Source organism: Miniopterus schreibersii (assembly GCF_964146895.1).
Source record: "Miniopterus schreibersii genome assembly, chromosome: 12".
NCBI lineage: Eukaryota > Metazoa > Chordata > Mammalia > Chiroptera > Miniopteridae > Miniopterus > Miniopterus schreibersii.
The window spans coordinates 61,689,624-61,708,629 of record NC_138112.1 but is presented as its reverse complement, the minus strand read 5'-3'; the positions used below and the strand labels follow the sequence as shown (position 1 = coordinate 61,708,629).

The window sequence follows — 19,006 nt, the reverse complement described above, 5'->3', positions numbered from 1 at the left end:
GGCAAATAAAGATGAATCAGCGCAACAGGCTGAAGAAGCTGGTATTTTAATGTACCCACGTACCCACACGTTGAAGTTGCGAGGAAAGAAGATGCCGAGTGCTTCTGCCACCTCAAAGGCTCCGGGCAATTGAGTACAAAGAAGAGTTCAAAGGCAAGGCAGGCTCCTGACTTCCACCTCCCAGCATGGCTGAGGTCAGAGGTCACTGCTGGTGGAGCCACTGACCAATAAAACAACGTTTGGGAACTCCACTCAACAGATAAACGGGGGATCCACTTACACCTTCCTCCCCATCTACACAAACATTTCTAACTACACAGTCTAGTGTCTTTCCAGCCTCCCAAGGTCCTCCATTGCTTTCTTTCTCCTTGTCATTCAAGGGAGACTGGGGTATGAAGGTTCCACTTGATTACAGAAAAATATTTAGCTGCACACTTCTTCCTGCCTTCCATTGTGAGCAAGATGGTTGATAGGACCCTCCATCTTTAAGGCCTTCCACGAATGCTACCTCTCCAGTAAATCGATCCTCACCCCATACTTTCTTCCTTCCATTTCAGAACCCTAATGTACTTTGGAAAATCTGCACCATCTCAACTTTCTTTGTGCTCATACCCATATGTCCACAAGATGACTGTTGGGCCTTTGTGAGGATCACAGATTTCTTATTATCTCCCATCATCTCCCCCTGAAAAAACACACACACACTTAATTAGGGCCTCACTAAATTAATCAACTAGTTAATTTCGCTCATGGGACAACAAAGGGCCAACTGATAACTGTTATAACCATTATCCTCTGCTAACTGAAGGAACTGGCTGTTAACCTACCTACAAAAAAACAAACAAAAAACAATACGCCACTCCTCGCTTGTCCAGTGTCACATATGCTGGCACTCTCATTGCTGCCCTTCAGGAGCAGACAACAGAGCCATAGGTTGTACTTTTCTTCAAAAGTCTTACCATAACTATAGCTTTTACTTACTTAAGGCTCTAGCCCTGTATTTAACATTATGGCTGCTTCACTATCACATCTAAGGTGAAGAGGAAAATGTAATTTCTTCTTATCAGGCAAAATATGTTTCTGTGTTGGTATATGCTAATTCCCAAGTCACCGTAAGGACTTTGACCACTGTATACATTGATCAGACTGTAGCCTTCCTGATCCAGAACTCTAAGTTGCAAAATGTTGCTGCAATACCTCCATCGCCAAGATCCCACCCCACATTTTTGTGATCAATTCAGAAACTTTAGCTATATTCCATCCAAGGAGAGCAAAAACCTGTGCTAAGCACTCTTTCTTCCTCATCTGAAACAACTGGTCTCTGGAGAGTGGCTACGAGGACAATGTCAGAGTGAAACACCAGAGCTCATGGCATCTACAGTTTCTTGGAAACACTGAAACAGTCAGTGTTTCCAAGAGGGAAAATGAGTCACTTAAAAGTGGATGGAGACCTCTGCTGGCTACAACTGTCCATGCAGCTCACTAAGCTAGTTCTGAGTTGCTCAGCAAGAAAATCACTGTTCCTCAGTCTCAGGTCACTCTGGCATATCAACCAGGGGCTCTACGATATCAACTACTGTTTATGCCTGTCTTACAAAAAGATCCAAATGTGACTTCCCCAAAGAGAATTCACTAAGGTGTAAAAACTTTCCGGAACAAGGTGTATGCTAGTCTTTCAGTTACTCCTGTCAGGTTAAACTGATGGATGGTAAAGAGGGCAAAATGTCCAGCATAGTCTGGAAAGGGTCCGACGGAACAAAAAAAACTCTCTCTAATCTTAGAGAGATGACACCTTAACTTACAATGAACCAGTGGTTCTCAGTCAAAGCAACTTGTTCCACAGAGGACATCTGGCAATGTCTAGACATTTTTGGTTGTCACAACTTGGGATGAGGGTGTGCTGTTGCATCTAGCAGCTGAACCTAGTCATCCTTCATACCTATCTGGGGATTACTTCAGCCAAATAATCTCACCTCTAGTTGAGGTCAGACCAGTCTAGAAATGTGAAGTTGGGAGAAGAAATGAGGTCATTTTGGAGCATAGAATACTCAGAGAAAGGGAAGCAAGACTAAATGAGGCACTGCAGTAAAGTGCTTTAGAAGGTCTGAAAGTAGCACAGAGAAAAGGGCATCAGAAAGCAGAAGAGAGATTTAAAAAGGGAGGCAGAAAAGTGCCACAACTGACTTTCCTTTGCAGGCTGACAGAATGTAGGGCAGTCACCAGCAGAGGAGGTAACTGGCCTTCATGACTAGCTAAAGGTGTTCGGGGGAAGAGATGACCTTAATTACTGATTTGTCAAGAAGAGTGATATTCTTGCTAAGGACAAGAGTTTCACAATGGAAAATGAGAAATGATCTGCCCAACCCCTTCATTTCATAAATGAGGAAAGGAAGGCCCAGGCAGCTCTGGTGACTTGTCATGGTCGCACAGTTAATAGGAACAGAACCAGGGCTCAAACCCAAGTTTCCTGACTCCAAGTGTGTCTCTTTGAATCCAAATAATCTAAAAGTACACTGTTTTAAATGACATCTACTCATTCCTTCTCAATGGCTCTGTGACTCTGAGTCTGCCCCTGCAAAGGACCAGCCAAGCTCGCCTCAGACCTGTGGTTCCCACGCCGGGGCTGCATGGAACAGCATTCTGTAAGCCAGCCCAAACCAAATCCCACTCCAAAAGCCAAACGATTCTCTCTCCCTACATGAAGGTGGTGGGTATTTCTCGGCCTCTTATTTTCAGACCAGAGTCTAGTAAAAGGCGGTATTTGATTTAGTAGACAATTCTCTATTTAGTTTGTTAATAAATCAAGATGCCATAAAAAGAAACACAAAGAGCACAAACACCAGGAATCTTCAAATAGCATTTCCTTCTGTGTAAGTTGTAATAACCACAGTTTTAGATCAAGCTCCAGAGGTCTCTAGACTGATTTTCTAACTCACTAAAATTCAGACGAGGTTAGCAGTGAAGTAACAACTGGGAAGCGCCAAAACTTAAAATGAACATGAGTATGCTATGAAAAAACTACAGGGAAGCTAAAATCGACCTGTGATTTGTTTTCAAATGGGAATGCCAAAATGTTTCACAGATGAGGCTACTGAGGTCCACAGAAGGCAAACGCTTGTCCATCAGAGTCAGTAACTGGTGGAGCTGGCATTCGACAGAGGCAGCTTGAGGAAGAACCTACAGACTTCATTACTGCGTGATGCGACCCTGTCTTTGGTTTAAGCAGCTCAGTACCATAATAAAGAGGGTTGCCTGAACACATCCACTAACTTCCACTCCCTCCTAAAACCCTAAAATGACAATTAAGGGGAATTTTTAAAAATTGAGGCATAATCACTCTAAGATAAAGAGAATGGCAGACAAGGTAACAGCAATAAAATGTGGAAGCTGAGGAGCAGAAGTGGCAGCTGACTACAGGCTATGAGAGCTGCATCCTAGATTCGCCAAGAGTTCTGCTGCAGAACCCCAACTGGGGAAAGGAGGGGCTGAAGGCAGGAGGATGGACTGGCTGTATTTAAGAAGCAGTCAGAAGCCCAGGTCCCTCCCCATTCCACACAGCCAGGTGGCTGCCCTGCCCTCACCTGGACAGCGGCCTGAGACCTGTTCTCTGGACAAGGTTAAATACAGCTCTCCACCTGCAGGTGGGGATGCCATGAAAACAGGGGATGCATGAGACAGTTACATACTTCATGCTGAGAACCCTCCAAACCTCTCTCTTCTCCTGCTCAACTCCTACATAAGACAATTTTAATAAAAATAAAAACTTTTTAAATGCATTAAAAACAAGCACAGTACCAATATCAGGATAGTCTTTTTAATCTTTTAAAACTTGCTTGACATTTGAGCCCCACTAAATTTTTTTCAGGAGAAAGGGAAGCAGGCCTAAATGGGACATCAAGGGGACTGCTTTTAACAGTGGGGAGCAGACCAGGGAAGGGGTATCAGAAGGTGGGAGAGAGATTTGGAAAGGGAGGGAGGAACATGGAAATGTTCAAGGGGAAAGGAACTGGGAACCTAGGCTAGTTTATACAACAACATTCTCAAGGTTAACAGCAACTCAGAAGCATCACCCTGAAATGTCCCAGCTTCCGTGACTGACTTAGTCACTAGAATTATCACCTGCTGTGAAAACAACCTTCCAAAGAGGCTCCAGCTTTGCATCCTGAAAACAAAGCTATGGTATGGCCCTAAAATAACAGTAGGCTTGCCTCAGAAGCGTTCTTAAATCTGCTGGTTACTATATCAAACCTTATTTGACCAACTCACCTAACACTGTTTGCCTCTTTTCAGTTTGGTTGGTTGATAGAGTGGAAGAAATGAACCCCATTCACGAATTCAGCTACTGTCGCTCTGGATCCAAGTGTCCGGGCCACCCTTTCACATCGCCTAGGTTGCCTCCCCCACAGGGCTGCTTGGCTTCTTACCTGTCTCTGCATTTCTTCAATCTGTCTTTGGGGGATGCTCTGCAAAATGCTGTATACATCTGCCATCTTTTCTTCAGGCACAACCACAGAGGCTCTAGAGACAAGAGCAGAACAGTTTATATGCATACGGCCCCTTTCACAGAGCATTTCTACACACACTACCTCATTTAATTCGCACAAGCAGAAACAACGAACCGCCTTCAGCGCACCCCCCCCCCCCGTTCCTTCCAGTGAATGGTCCCAGTTCCCTCTCCCTTCCTCATGGCCGACCTTCTCAAAGAAGCTCTCTCACCAGCTCCATTTTCTCACCTCCCACTCACTCCCGCACCCTTCCTCCCTCCACTCTACTGCTGTGCTCCAGCCACACTGGCACCTTTCAGCCACTGAAAGCACCAGGCTCTGCCCACACCTGGTACACTCTCCCTCACTCTCCGCTGCCCACTGTGAATTCACAATGACTTTCTCCTTCAACTAGACTGGACGCCCAATCCATTCACTTACTCAGCATATATTTATGGAGACCCTATTAGGAACTAAGTCCTGGTAACACAACAGTGAAAAACACAGACAAGGCAGGCCTGGGAGTGAGATAGCCATGAGAATACCTGAGGGAGGATATTCCAGGCAGAAGGACTAACAAGGGCAAAGCTCTGAGAAAGCAGCGTGTCAGGAATGTTCCAGCAACAGCAGAGAGGCCAGTGCGGCTGGAGCACAGTAAAGAAGATGGAGAATACCAGGAAATGAAGAGAAATGGGGGAGAGAAGGTCACAGCAAAGCACACAGGGCCTTGCAGGCCACTGTAAGGACATGGGCTTTACTGAGACAGAAAGCCATTCAGAGGTTTTAGGCAAAGCATGGCACGACCTATTATGTTCCAACAGGATCTCTGCCTAAAGTGTTAGGACAAACCACCAACACCAAGACCAGAAGCAGGGAGAACAGCTAGAGGCCATCGCCAAATCTAGGCAAGAGATGCTGACGAGGGAGGAGATGATGAAAGTGATGAGAGAAGAGAGCTGGCGGGATCCGCTAACAAATTAGATATGGTGGGTGAGGGAAAGAGAGGACTCCAGGATGACTTATCTTTGTGGCATTTAGCAGAGTTTGTAACTATATTTGTATGAATTCATTTATTAAAATCTGAAGCCCCCGCCCCACACTAGACTAGTCCATTGGGATGGAAACCACGCCTAGTTCCACTCACCAGCACATCCTGAACATCTGGTGCACTGCTTAGCACACACAGCACTTAATAAATACTTGTTAAATAAATACATGATTTCGACTACACAGATGGGAAAACTGAAGCTCAACGAAGATTAAGTGATTTGCCGAGATCACTAAGGTAGCCAGTAACAGAGCTGGTTATCTGAAGCCAGGCCTTCTGACTCCAAATCCAGAGCCTTCCACCACTTACCCATAACTCAACCACCCACGCAGATGTAACTTCTCATAGGAATAGCTGTTGGGACTCGGCTCAGGGCCCCTGACTCTGTAGGGCCCTCACCATGTCCATGCCAACCACGGCATGTGTCTCCTGACTCTTCTCTGAGCACCCCACCCAGCCAGGGCTGCGACTCAGCACAGTATTTGGTAATTACTGGTGTACTTGTCTATCTCCCACCACCAGACTAAGAGCTTCTTGGAGGTAAGGTGTGACCTTGATCGTCTTTGTATCCCCATATCTAACACAGTACCTGGCAAGTAAAAGGCACTTAATAATGTTTTCATGGCTGTATCAATGACTGCAAGTGGCTCATCACTTCTCCAAGATACAAAGAACTGCACACCCCTGTCTTCCAGGCTGATTTAGGCTCCCTGCTCTGTTCCTGGCTTCCCTCGCGTCCATGCACGCACTGTCATGCACTGAGCACACAGCACTGTCACTGGCTTGTCTTCCTCGCTAGACTTTGACCTCCCCACAGCAGAAACTGTTACTCACAGTAGGCCTCCCAGCAACGTGAGATGAATGAATGCATGCACATATGAGTGGATGCTACTTAAAGTATCCAGATGCCTGTGATGATCGGACTTGGAGAGAAATATCAAAAAAGTTGGGAGAGGAGAAAGCAATTAAGCATTTAGGACCAAGTTAAGCCTGAGAAATATATACAAAAGGAACTAATTTTCAGTAATCTTTAACCTCCTAGGGAAAGTCCTAGGGAAATGAAATAACAATGAGTCTTGAGGGCTATCCTATTAATTACAGCATTGACAGCCATAACCAAGCAGAACCTCTGTCTGTCCATCTGCACACTGGGAATGTTTCTAAGCTTTCATCCACAGGAGACACTCCACCACTAGCTAGTCACATTATGCAGATTCAATGAAGACTCTAGAGCAGTGGTTCTCAACTAGGGTTATAAATCATACCTGGGAGCCTTAAAATTCAGCATTCCTCAGGCTAAAACCCAGGGATTTTGAAAAGTTCTCCAGGTAAGTATACTCTGCAGTCTCTACAAACCACCGCTTTTGGCCAAGGGTTGGTAAATGCTTTCTGTAAAGGGCCAGAGACTAAATATTTTAGTCTTTGTGAGCCATATAATCTCTGCCACAACTCAATTCTGCCACTGTAGCACAAGAATAGCCATAGATGATATGTAAGTGAAAGGGTGAGGCTGAATTTCAATAGAACTTTATTTATAAAAACTGGCAATCTGCCATATTTGGCTGACCAGCCTCAGTTTGCCAACCTCTGCTCCAGGCCAATGGACTAATTCTCCTGAAGGAAAATACAGCAAAACAATCTAAAGAAGTAGTTCTCACACCTACGAATGCATCACAATCACTCGGGGGCTTCTAAAATCTAATACACACAGAACCTCTCGTGTAAAGTTTATTAAAAGGTAAAACCCACCTCTTCCAGTCAAGCACTTCAGAGAAAGGCAAAATATAGGAGTCTGCAATGACAACTGGGACACAGCCAGCCCGTAGTACATCACTCAATACCGCCTGGCCCAGCCGAGCTCCACGAAGGACCACACAGAAAGTAGCCTCCTACAGGAACAAAGGCAGAAGTAGGGGATTACAAACCAGTTTTGCTGAGCCACTTACTCTGATCCCTGCAGACCACAAGGTTCTCCCAAAGCTAAGCCAAGCAATAGAGGCATCCTGACACAAATGTTAAAAGATAGCCACTCACACCAATAAAACTTGAAAAGTTAACTGGTGGCAACATTTCACATTTCTGCTCTTCAGCATTCCTTCAGTGCCTCCACTACTGGCATCCTGAAAATGTCTAAAACCCACATTCAAGTCTTCCTCTGGACACTCAACAATATGACTTCCACAGACTGGTCTCTTTCAGCCCTACTGTACTGTGAAAATACACGTGGCACAGTGGCCGAACATCATGCTTAAGGCAGCCTAGCATATAACAGAGTTATTCTGTCTGGGTATACTGGGCTCTCTAGAGGACCCCCTAAAGGGAAAGCATCCAATCTTGTTTCATCTTTCTACTCCCCATGGTATCTAGCAGTGTGCTTTGCACATAGAAGATAGTCATTTCATGAATGCAATGCCTTGAAAACACATTACGGCAGAAATGTTCTATTTAGAAAAAATAAATCGAACAAAATGCAAAATCTCAAAAGATTTCTTACCCATTCACTCCCTCAATGTGGGGAACATTTGGGAAAATAAGAGATGTTCAGAAAAAAAAACAGTTGCAATAGGAAAACCAAAATAAGAAAAGGTCCTCTCTCTCACACTCAGTTTCTCCCAGTTTTTGCCTCTTCAGGAGAAAAAAAACAAGATTAAAAAAAGACAGACTACTTAATCTTTAAGGCTAGGGAAAAGAAACGTTTAGAAAAAAATGTGAAGAAACTCAATATGCCAAACTCCTCTGGGGATAACTGAGAAAAGCAGCAAGAGCCAGAGAAGAGAATCAGTCATGGTGGCAGGAGGCACAGGTGGACAGCTCAGCCTGCCCTGAGGAGTCGGCATCCAGATGTGGACACACGTGCTGATAACCATTTTTCCTGTCTAGACAAAGGTTACTATAAATACTCCTGTTCACGTCACCACTGTTATCAGTCTGACATTCCAGAGGAGATGCAGCACTTTTCGAGAGAAACTATTTTAACAATCTCGGCATGGGCCAGTTCTCTTTGGAGATTAAAAAAAAATCATACCCTTGATATTTCTCCTTGAAATAACCTGTCTGCATTTTAAATATTTAAGTGAACACAACCCAATATCTCCTTTCCGAGCCCCTGTGCCCTAGGAATGTCAAGTATCCTGCTTATAAAACATCCCCCAAAGGACTGCTTTGCCCGTGGTTATGGAAGTACTGCCATCCCCATGATTTAAGTATAGGACAGGCAACTAGTAGGACATGCTAAGGGTGGCAAAACACCAAAAGACAAAACAGTGACTAAAGTTAAAACCTTCCAGTCCCTGGAAAAGCTGTCTGTAGCCTGTGGGCTAGCACAGAGGGTACAAGTTGCCACTCAAAGAACATTTCTCTGATGGCTATTGAATATAGGGGCAAAAGCAAAATACATTTGCCTGCTTTGTCTATATGGCTTCTTTTTAAATCTCTCCCATTTGCATTTTTGGAGTATAATGAATATTTGAAAGGTGTAGGAACACTCACAGTTCTGCACAAACACTATGCCAGACCAGACATTGAAGCACAATGGAAGGCTGCATACCCAGTAAAGAGCAATACTACAGTTTCTCCTCCCCTGGGGGCGTTCTCCTGGTTGCAAGTGGAGAACAGCTCCTGTTGGTTGGGGTTCATTTTATTTCGTGGAAGTGACCTCTCCTGAGCCTTGAGAGGGGTAACAAATGACACTCACCTGCAACACCTGGGGATAATCGAAGACCTGGTGCTTGTGGCAGCGCTTTCGGATGGAAAGGACATCCTCGGAGAGGTTGGTGCATTTATCTAGTACTAACATGGACTCTCCGTGTTTGGCCTGGAGGGCTCCCAGTTCCTCTCGGTACTCGGGGTGGAGAGCCATCTGAGACGACAGGAGGAAGTATCGCCGGGGACTATAAAGGAGGAAAACGGTGATTGGAAAGCTGCAGCTGGTGTGTCAGTCAAGGTTAAGACGAACTTTGACATTAAACGTAGGGCAATAAGTGTTTTCTCACCAGTCTTCGCAACCCTTGACTTTTGGGGTAAATAACACTCTAGCATGGCTGAATGCTTAAAATACTATATACTATAAGAGAGTAAGGTATGACTCATTCCCATGCTGAAACATTATGCAATAGTTAAAATTTTATTTGGGAAAAGTTCTTAATGTTTTGAGGAACTGCTCACCATATGCCAAGCTTAGAGAGCATAAATACGTGTGTGTGTGTGTAAAAAGAGAGAAACTGACTGGTTGCTTGATTGACTGGAAGAAACATCAACATGTTATCATTAGTTATAGCTGATTCATCTGAAAAGGAACTGAGAGCTGGCTGCATCCTTCAACAAGGAAGCAAGGGAAACTTGATGGGCAGCACTGCCTATGAAACCAGGAGAGACGAAGAACTGATTCTGCCTGTTGATGGCATCTGTACACTATGAAGAAGCTCCGGGGAAAGACAGCTCCATGGTGAAGGCCACCTGGGCATTAGGAAGACAGAACTGGTAATTGAGAACAAGTGGAAAAAGTATCCTTACCAGAAGATGGAATCAGTCTTAACAACTGGGCAGCAAGGGTGCTTAAAAGAAAATGGAGTGAAGACAGGATTCCCAAGGGTCTAGTGCCACTTAGACCTCCGTAAGAGATAAAAATGAGACCATTTCAGGGAGACCAGGTGGTAAGTAATTCCCCCCTAGAAGGCAAGATTCCCAGAAAACAGAGAGGTTACAGAACATAAACACTATCCAGGCTGAGAGACCACTAGAAAAGAACATAAAGCAGATTCCAGGAAGAAATGAAAGATCCATCACACCCAGAAGCAGTACTCACTTAAATCTACCTCTAACTGGTACAGACCAGGGGGAATATGAGGGCTGTGCATTTCACAGGCTGGATGACAACAGGAGTCTGCTCAGAGGAAAGGAGACCAAAACCCTATACTCTGAACCATCTCTCTCTTTTGTTTCCTTGCTTTGGGGAAAAAGGAAGGGTAATTATTTTACTTTTCTTTAGTTTCTTGGACTTATTTAGAGGTTCATACACCTACTGCCAAAGAATAATCAATCATTCTCTAACTGAGGTTGTCATCTTCTACTGAGCATTAAGCTTCAGGTCCACACCACACAGAGCAATGAGTGGAGGAGATGAACTGGCCTGGCCAGCGAGATCAGCTACATAAACTCCAGAACACAGAGCAACAAGGACCACAGCGGATTGCTTATAAATCTTCAGAACCATTTCTTTTCATAATTTCTTTGTAAGACTGAACTAAAAACAAAGGGTATTTCCCACACCACAGTGAGGAAAGAAAGGAATAAGCAGATTCCCTAGAACCTCATTGTCTAATAGCAATTAGCCACATCAGGCCATTTAAATTAAAATTAATTAAAATTTAAAATTCAGTTTCTCAGCCACATTACCCACATTTCAAGTGCTCAGTGGCCATATGTGGCTAGTGGGTACCTGACAGCAGAAATATAGATCACCACCTCAACACAGAAAGTTCTGTTTGCTAGAGCCGCCCTAGACGGTAGCTTAGACCCAGAGGCCAGGGTAAAGGTAAGTGGAAATAAGACAGACATAGAATCACATCCCATCAAGGAGGCAACTTGGATTAGCTGCACAGACTGGTTCCTCTCATCCTGGCAATTTCCCCGTAAATTATAATTTATTGAACATTATGCTGAATATTTACATTTAAAGTGCTCCTTCTAAACAATGAAATAGACTTGATTTCTACGCCTCGCTCTGAGCCCCAACAATTTTTCTTTTATGAAAGCATTCATTTTCAGAGGGATGACAGTGAGAGAAAGACAAAATACAGGAAGCACTCTCAGATCACCTCAAAGTAGTTCTATAACCAATCTTGTCTGTCTAAAGAGGAGAAAGAACTATATAGTCAAACTCACAAGATAAGCAGGAAAACCACCTTACCAATTAAAGCTACCTGAAAATGACATGGACTCAGAGTTTTTCTTATTACAAATCCGAAAACTTTTCATTTCAAAATTATAGTGAAAGGTCTGGCTAAATGGCTTCTAATGGCCTTTCCAATTTCTAAGACACTGGTACATGGTACGTGCTGGATGTTTCTGGAGGCTTTCTATTTCATTAGAGCTACTAGCAAACACTGGTGCCCTATGCTGTAAGAACAGACACGTTGGCATCCAAGAGTGTGTCCATGCAGGACTATGTAGTGTTGGAGTCCTAGAGGGCTGAGGGCATCTCTACATGATGAGGTAGCCCACATGGAGGTTGAAGCCCTTGTGGAGTAAGACATTCTACTTCAGGAAGAGTAGAGAGGAGGCCCAGGGTATGAGAGCCCTAAAAGGGTGACTGACTAAGGTTTCTGCACTGTAGGCAGGGGTGGAGGTAACTGGCAACTCAGCATGGGATGCTGGAGACCAAGTGCGGTGAGTGGGGATCTGGGAATCCCAGAGAGTCAATCACCAAGACCACTGGATCCCCAATCCACCACTACTCCATTTTCAACATAAATATGTACATGTGAACAAGAGTCTGAAACGTCTCCTGCTTCATGCTGGTTCTCCCTGACCTGACAGATGGGTGACGGAACATGCCCATTTTAGTTTTAAGCAAACAAAATGTTCAGGTGGATTTGTTTTTCTTTTAATGACTAAAATTATTAGCTATGACTTCTATGTTTCCTCCCAGCAGCGCTAATATCTAAGTTTAAGTAAAACCATGCTGAGAAGGTGACGTCTCCCTCAATAGTAACAGTTGTAAACTCCCAGTTTAATTCCTTTTAAAGAGAAAACGACAAGAATTCCAGCTGAGGCCAGCACAGCTGTGAGAAGAAGCTATCAATAGCAACAACCCTCAGCTTCCCATTGAAAAAACAGAGAGATTTAAAATAAAAATAAAAACAAAGCTCTTGCTACTCTATATAGCCCTCAAGAGATGTGGGAATTCCCTTAAAAAGTAACTCTCACAAAGAGCAACAAATCCAAAACGCTACCGTGAGGTCACCCACCCTACCTCCTCCCAATCCCTGGAAAGGGTGATGAGTCTGGAGCTTGTTTTTGCCTTATTTTTTTCTTCTTTGACTTTTTTGGAGGGAGGAGGGCTTATAAAAGAAATACCACAGCTGCAGGGCCTAACTACAGGCTAGAGGGGAAATGTGGGTCCAAGTTCAGACGTAGAAATCTACCAATTGGCCAGCAAAGAGAGGACCATGCCCAGTGCAGCCTTTAACTTTTTTTGCTGCCCTTGAAGATATATTGTGGCCATATCTAATTACTCAACCACAGAATTTCAGAAGCTCACCAAGATCTTAAGTGATCTAGTTAAAGATCTTAATTTCAGTCCAATACATATAATTAGAGATTTTCTAAGAAAATACCACCAATATACTAGTTTAAGTCTTTGAAACTAATTATTTAAAAATAATATTTACTGTTCAGAATGATTTGTTGTTTTTACTACAGTTTTTTGGTAGTTTTCTGCCCTGGATTAAATCTAAAGGGATTTAGGAATCCTAAACCAATGTAACAGAGCTGGGTTATACTGGAGATATTAAATAACAAAGTTCAGTTCACACAGTCTTAAGAAAGACAGAGGCCCAGAGGCAGCCGAGTTGACCTGACAGACCTGATCTTCACTGGCTCACCCAGGCTGGAGGACGTGGCAGTTAAAAAACAGACCTGGCTAGTCATTAGCCCTTCCTCTCCCTTCCTCTCTCTGAAATCAGAAAAAATATATTTAAAAAACAGACCTGGCATTAGCTTCACTGCACTTCCAAAATCCAAAATCTAAAGGAGGGGCTTTGAGCAAGTCATTAGAACAGGGCACGGTGAGTGGTACACTAGCAAAGTGCAGGCTTGTGGTGGGAGCAGAGAGCAGAAGAGCCATTTCAGGGGCTAAGAAAGTGCCCCACGAGTAAGAGGTATTCAAGGTGAAACCTAACGAGCAAGCAGGCCATTAGTGTGATGAAAATGAGGAAAAAGATTTCCAGACAATGGAGAGTTTTGTAGCCCAGGAAAAGAGAGAGCAAAGCTTGTTCTAGGAACGAAAAGAAATTTAAAAAGTTAGAGACGGAGACAGTGGTCCTGTGACAGAGGGACTTGAAAAACAGGTTAAGGAGTCTGGGCTTTATCCTGAAGGCCATGTGAAGCCAACAGTCAGATGGAGGGCAGCAAGACTAGAAGCAGGGAAACCAGCAGGAAGTCATTTCAGCAATCCAAGGGAGAGATGACAGTAACCTGGCATAGGATGGGGGCAGAGGAGATGGAGAAGTAGACAGAGCTAAGAACTATTTAGAATGCAGAATCAATAGGACTCATTCTTTTGGTATAGAAGGGAGAGGAAGGAGTTAAAGACACCATGTGGACTTCTTATTTGGAAAGCTTGGTAGAAAGCACTATATGTTTACTGAGAGAGCACTGAGGAATAAACAGGAGTGGGGGTGGGGTAGGAAAGATGGTAGCCTCAAGGACCTGGCCTGTAACCGATGCTTTGATTGCTGTGACACCCTCCATACTGAATCGTGTCGGCATCTCACAGCACACCTGGCTGTGCTGAGTGCACCTTACCCTGGTCCTTTCTCTGGAAGGTCCACCTCGACTGATAGCGGACTATAGACAGGAATGCTGACATCATAGCCTTGCCGATAAGTCCACGTTGAAAAGCCACCACCAGCCAACAGAGCCCTGAAAGCAAAAAATTTTGTCAAACAATAAGAAAGAGGGTCTTCATTCTGACAAGCTCTGTAGAAAGGAACAGAAATACAGTAAGTCCTCACTTAACGTTGTGGATAGGTTCTGCGACTTTAAGCAAAATGATATACAACAAAATCAATTTTACCACAGGCTAATTGATATAAACAAGAGTTAAGTTCCTACTGCATCTCATCACTGTTATAAGGCAATGAAGTTGAGTGAAATTACATTATTCAAGGACCTGCTATAATTGAGTCTTAATATCAACAGCAGCTAATGTTAAGGTAGTCATTTTTCCATAAAGACACTGTGCTAAGTGTTTTACATCATATCTCCTGGACATCAGCTGGGTTCCATTGCTGCATTACCAGCCTTCCTCCAGGGTCCTAGTAGTATTTCCTTACTTTCCACCCTCTGAACAGCCCCTCTGCTACCATATTAAGATCCCATTCACCTCTCCCAAAAGTTATACCCTGGTCTCAGACGAATTTACAACAACAGGACTAACAACAGGTCTGCACAGGAAGACTGACTGGGGCAGTCACTTACCTACTCACTGACTAGAATCTCAGGAGACAATGGGCACAGAAAGCAGTGGTGACAGCAAAGCATCACATCTCCCAATGCATATGCCCTGCTTCTTTCCAATCCTGCCCTGAGCAGTTCTTTCCACTGCCACACGTGAAACATATAGTCTCTCCCAGCAATCACCTTCCATTCCAGTTACTCAACCTTGCTAACCCAATTCCCTGTGCAGGAAGCAGAATCCAGAACTGGACCTTTAGTGCTTCTCTTGCAGTTTGCACGCACTAGCTTTTATTCTCAATCAGAGAGCTGTGAACACACTGTTTTAATTGGATCCGGCAAGTAGTATAATGACACTTCATCAGAGAAAGGAAGCAGGTGTATATCACACCAACTTTTACTGTTGTTCTGTCTTTGGGGTCCCAAAGCCATCAAAATCACTTACTGGGGGCAAAGTTTTGCCAGTTCCATGCATTGCACAGTCTAAGCCTAGAAGTCTGAACTGAGAAACTACATTTTGTGCAATATTGATTGCTACCAATCCCCATCCTGCCCTGATGACAGCATGCATTCCCTTCTAACATGACCAGTTAAAGTTCAAAGATTTTCAAACCACCCTTGGAAATCCCAATCTGTTTGTTTAAGCTTTCTGAAACCAAGAATTGGTTAGTGAGGTAATGTGCAGGCTAAAAGTCTCTCCAGCTGCCAGTCTCTGTAAAAAGTAATGACTATCCTCAGTACCAACATACGGTCTTATTTTTCCTGATTAGCGTTCAGCAGTGAATACATCCAACATGAATTTGGGCAGGTTCCACGACCATGATGGTAAGCAGACTGTATGCGCCCCCATGACCTCCGTGCAGAGAGACAAACCCAGATCCAATATGCAGGCAGTGGAGAGGCTGGGTAAGCCAAGGTAGTGGGTGATTAGGTAATTACACCCATAGCTCGGGGGGAATATGCAGTGAGAAAGGAAGCAGGTGCATATCATACCAACTTTTACTGTTACTCTGCCCCCAGAGCCCCAAACTTTCCTCTGTTCCCAGGGTGTAGGGTGGGGGTTATGCACTGGTAGTAGAAAAGCATGCAATCCAAAGCATGTCTTACGTCACAGACCATACATGTGCAATCTTCATTTGTGACCTTGAAAAAAGCCACGACTGCCATCAGTCACACAGACCTCACACCAGCCCTGCTATGGACAAGACTTCAACTTGAAGTCACTGTATCTTCTTCTGCCAAGGTTTCCATAACATTGTAATGGAGAAAATACTGTGAGCAACCCTTGCTTTAAAGAACACGTGTTTTATACTGACTGAAAAGTGAGTTTCTGAGAAGCACATTCTGTTTTCCCATTATGTATCCCAAAATCAGAGATCAGTTCCAAAGCTGCAAGAGAGTAGGTAGAAAACTCAAAGCTAAAAATTATTAATATGATGATCAGACTCTGCCAAGCTAAGTGTTAGATCACTCAAAGTGTCCTCCAGCATTTTTAGCACTTTCCAGGACTTCCTGGCTCTAGGTCATCTCCTCTGTCACTGAACTCTCCCCACGGCATCATGCACTCATGGTCCCTAGTCCAAGTATTTCCTCAGATGTTCTCATAGTTCTCCTCCTCCTATCTGAGCATCCACAGTGCCTAAACACAGTTCATCTTCAAGTTTATCCTTTGCTTTCTTTTAAACCATGCATGCAATCAGGCCTGCAAATTCCTTAAAAAAAAAAAAAAAAAGCTGACCAAGTCTATGGGTCATATAGGGTAGGGCAAAAGTAGGTTTACAGTTGTATGTGAAACACAGAGTTTATTTGTTCCTGTGTTATTATTAATTATTGTATTATTTTCCATATGAACAATTGTAAATTTACTTTTGCCCCACCCTGTATTTATTTACTGAATCAAACAAACTATAAAAAAATATCTATGAGACAGGTAAATTTGAACTATAGCAAATATTTGGTGAATATTTAGTAACATTAAAAAATTATTAGCCCAGCCAGCATGGTTCAGCAGTTGAGCATCGACCTAGGATCCAGGAGATCGAGGTTCGATTCCCAGTCAGGGCACATGCCTGGATTGCAGGCCGAATCCCCAGTAGGAGGCATGCAGGAGGCAGCCAATCAATGGCTCTCATCATTGATGTTTCTATCTCCCTCTTTCCCTCTCCCTTCCTCTCTCTGAAAACAATAAAGATATATATTTTTTTTAAATTACTACTAAAAAACTATAGTTTTTTCAAAAAGCTCTTATCATGTAGATTCAAATGGAAATATTTACAGATGTAATGACATAACATCTGGAGTTTGCTTCTAGATAGTCTGGTTCAGAGTACAGGTGAATTGTGACTGACCTCGAGTGGGTGATTACTGAAGCTGGACAGGGGTACATAGAATTCATTGTACCAGCTTTTCTTCTTTTATATAGGTTTGAAATTCTCCAGAACAAACTTAAGTTAATAAATACACACAAAGTAGAAATTTGTTAGAGATATGTGCAAAGAAAGAATAAAAACCCAAGGTAGTAATATTATATAGCATATTTAAGAAAACAAAGATCAGTAAAGTAAGGCATTGAAGAGTCATAATATGCTCCCAATTAAATTAAAATTAAAAAAATATATACACACATATATACATATATATTGTGTATAACCCATAGAAAAATACATAGTATTTGACAACAGTGATTACTTTCCAGTAAGGGGGTAAAAAGAGAACAAGGGTTGAAAGCATATTTTATTTATTTATTTATTTTTAAATATATCTTTATTGATTTCCGAGAGAAGAAGGGGGAGGGAGAGAGGGAGATAGAAACATCAATGATGAGAGCCATTGATCAGCTGCCTCCTGCACGCCCCAGACTGGGGATCAAGCTCACAACCCGGGCATGTGCCCTGACTGGAAATCGAACCTCAATCTTCTGGATCCTAGGTCGATGCTCAACCACTGAGCCATGCCCAGCTGGGCTGAAAGCAAATTTTAAATTTTACTCTTTATACACTTGCATATGGTTCCAACCTTATACAAAGAAAGGATATGTGTATCATGCATATGGTTTTTGAAAATTGAAAGAAAAATAAAAACAGATTTAAGCAGCATAAAAGATATTCGCTGAGCAGACACTTCCTTCAGACCTGGACCTTGCATTTCCCCAAGTAAAATAATTCTTAAGTAATCACACCTATGACTTTAGACTTTAGCTCTTGGAAGCAATCTAGTCCGGCCCATCTAGTTTCTAATTCCTGAATAACCTGGTATGCAGCTCCTGCTGAGACCATTCTACATTCCTGGTCTTGCCTCCTCTGAATCCAGGAACAGGACAAAGGATAAGAAAACTTAGCAAACGAATCTTCTACTCCTTACCCCAACCACAGGACCACCTAGGTTTCAAAATGAATTTTCCACATGCAGAGATACGCAAGGACTATATGGTGATTCATTACTTGCCACAGGATTGCTTCTAATCACTTACAAAAATACGTGCACAGGGAAAACAACTTAACCTTCCTGATCCTTAACACCTAAGAAATAGCAAGAACTTAAACTTTCTCCTCACTACTTGACACTTTCCTGCAGAGAAATGAAACCCCATTTAACATGTGTACTTGATAAAAATAAAATCCTTCTCCCATGCAGTTACATATACCAAAATGTCAGCAAAAAGCGAAATGTCTCAAACAGAAATAAGCCCTTTTCAAAATAAACCCAGAACAGCAGGTGAAGACATTGCATTCCTAACAGCTCTTTTCCTTCCCTTCTCTATTCTGCAAAGTATTTCCCGTTCCCAGAAAAACCAAATCCATAAAACAGTAGCCCACTCAGGGCACTGAGGCTGAGAGCCAAATCAGAGATCACTTTGGGTTTAGCTGGTTTCTAGGCAGAATTTGTGTAGCTTGACTGCCCTCTATCGTCCTAAATGGTTTCTACATCAAAGTTGAGGAGTGGTTCTTGTGTATGTCTCTCCTAGTGGTGATTGTACTTCCATACAGAAACACAACAGATTCTAGATAATACTTAAAGCAAAGAGGGCTTAGATTTAATCATCTGGGGAGAAGTAGTACTAAGTGTAGATTTTCAAAAGTGACAACATCAGCTTCTAATAAATTGAAACACAGCTGGCCTTGGACTGTTCAGTCACCTTTTTCAGTAACAATGATTTTAACAGTTAAACATCAACTGTAATAAAACTGGTTATAAATGAGTTCAAACTTATAACAATCCTATACTTTGAGTGTTGCCCAAGACTATTATATTGGGCCCAAGCTTTCTGCTCTCCTTAAAGCCTTGAACCCAGTACCAG

The 19,006-nt window shown here is 43.0% G+C and overlaps 1 protein-coding gene across 7 annotated transcripts in view; it reads right to left on the bottom strand.

The window, feature by feature from the left end:
• LOC308565468 (exostosin-2) overlaps positions 1-19,006 on the bottom strand; it is a 126,016-nt gene that overhangs the window by 82,355 nt on the left and 24,655 nt on the right. For all 7 annotated transcript variants that reach the window (XM_081154693.1, XM_081154694.1, XM_081154695.1 and 4 more), the window contains 4 exons: positions 14,059-14,175; positions 9,227-9,422; positions 7,282-7,421; positions 4,425-4,518 (listed from right to left, as the gene is read on the bottom strand). In XM_081154693.1, coding sequence (XP_081010819.1) covers positions 4,425-4,518; positions 7,282-7,421; positions 9,227-9,422; positions 14,059-14,175 — 547 coding nt within the window. The remainder of the gene's footprint in view (positions 1-4,424; positions 4,519-7,281; positions 7,422-9,226; positions 9,423-14,058; positions 14,176-19,006) is intronic.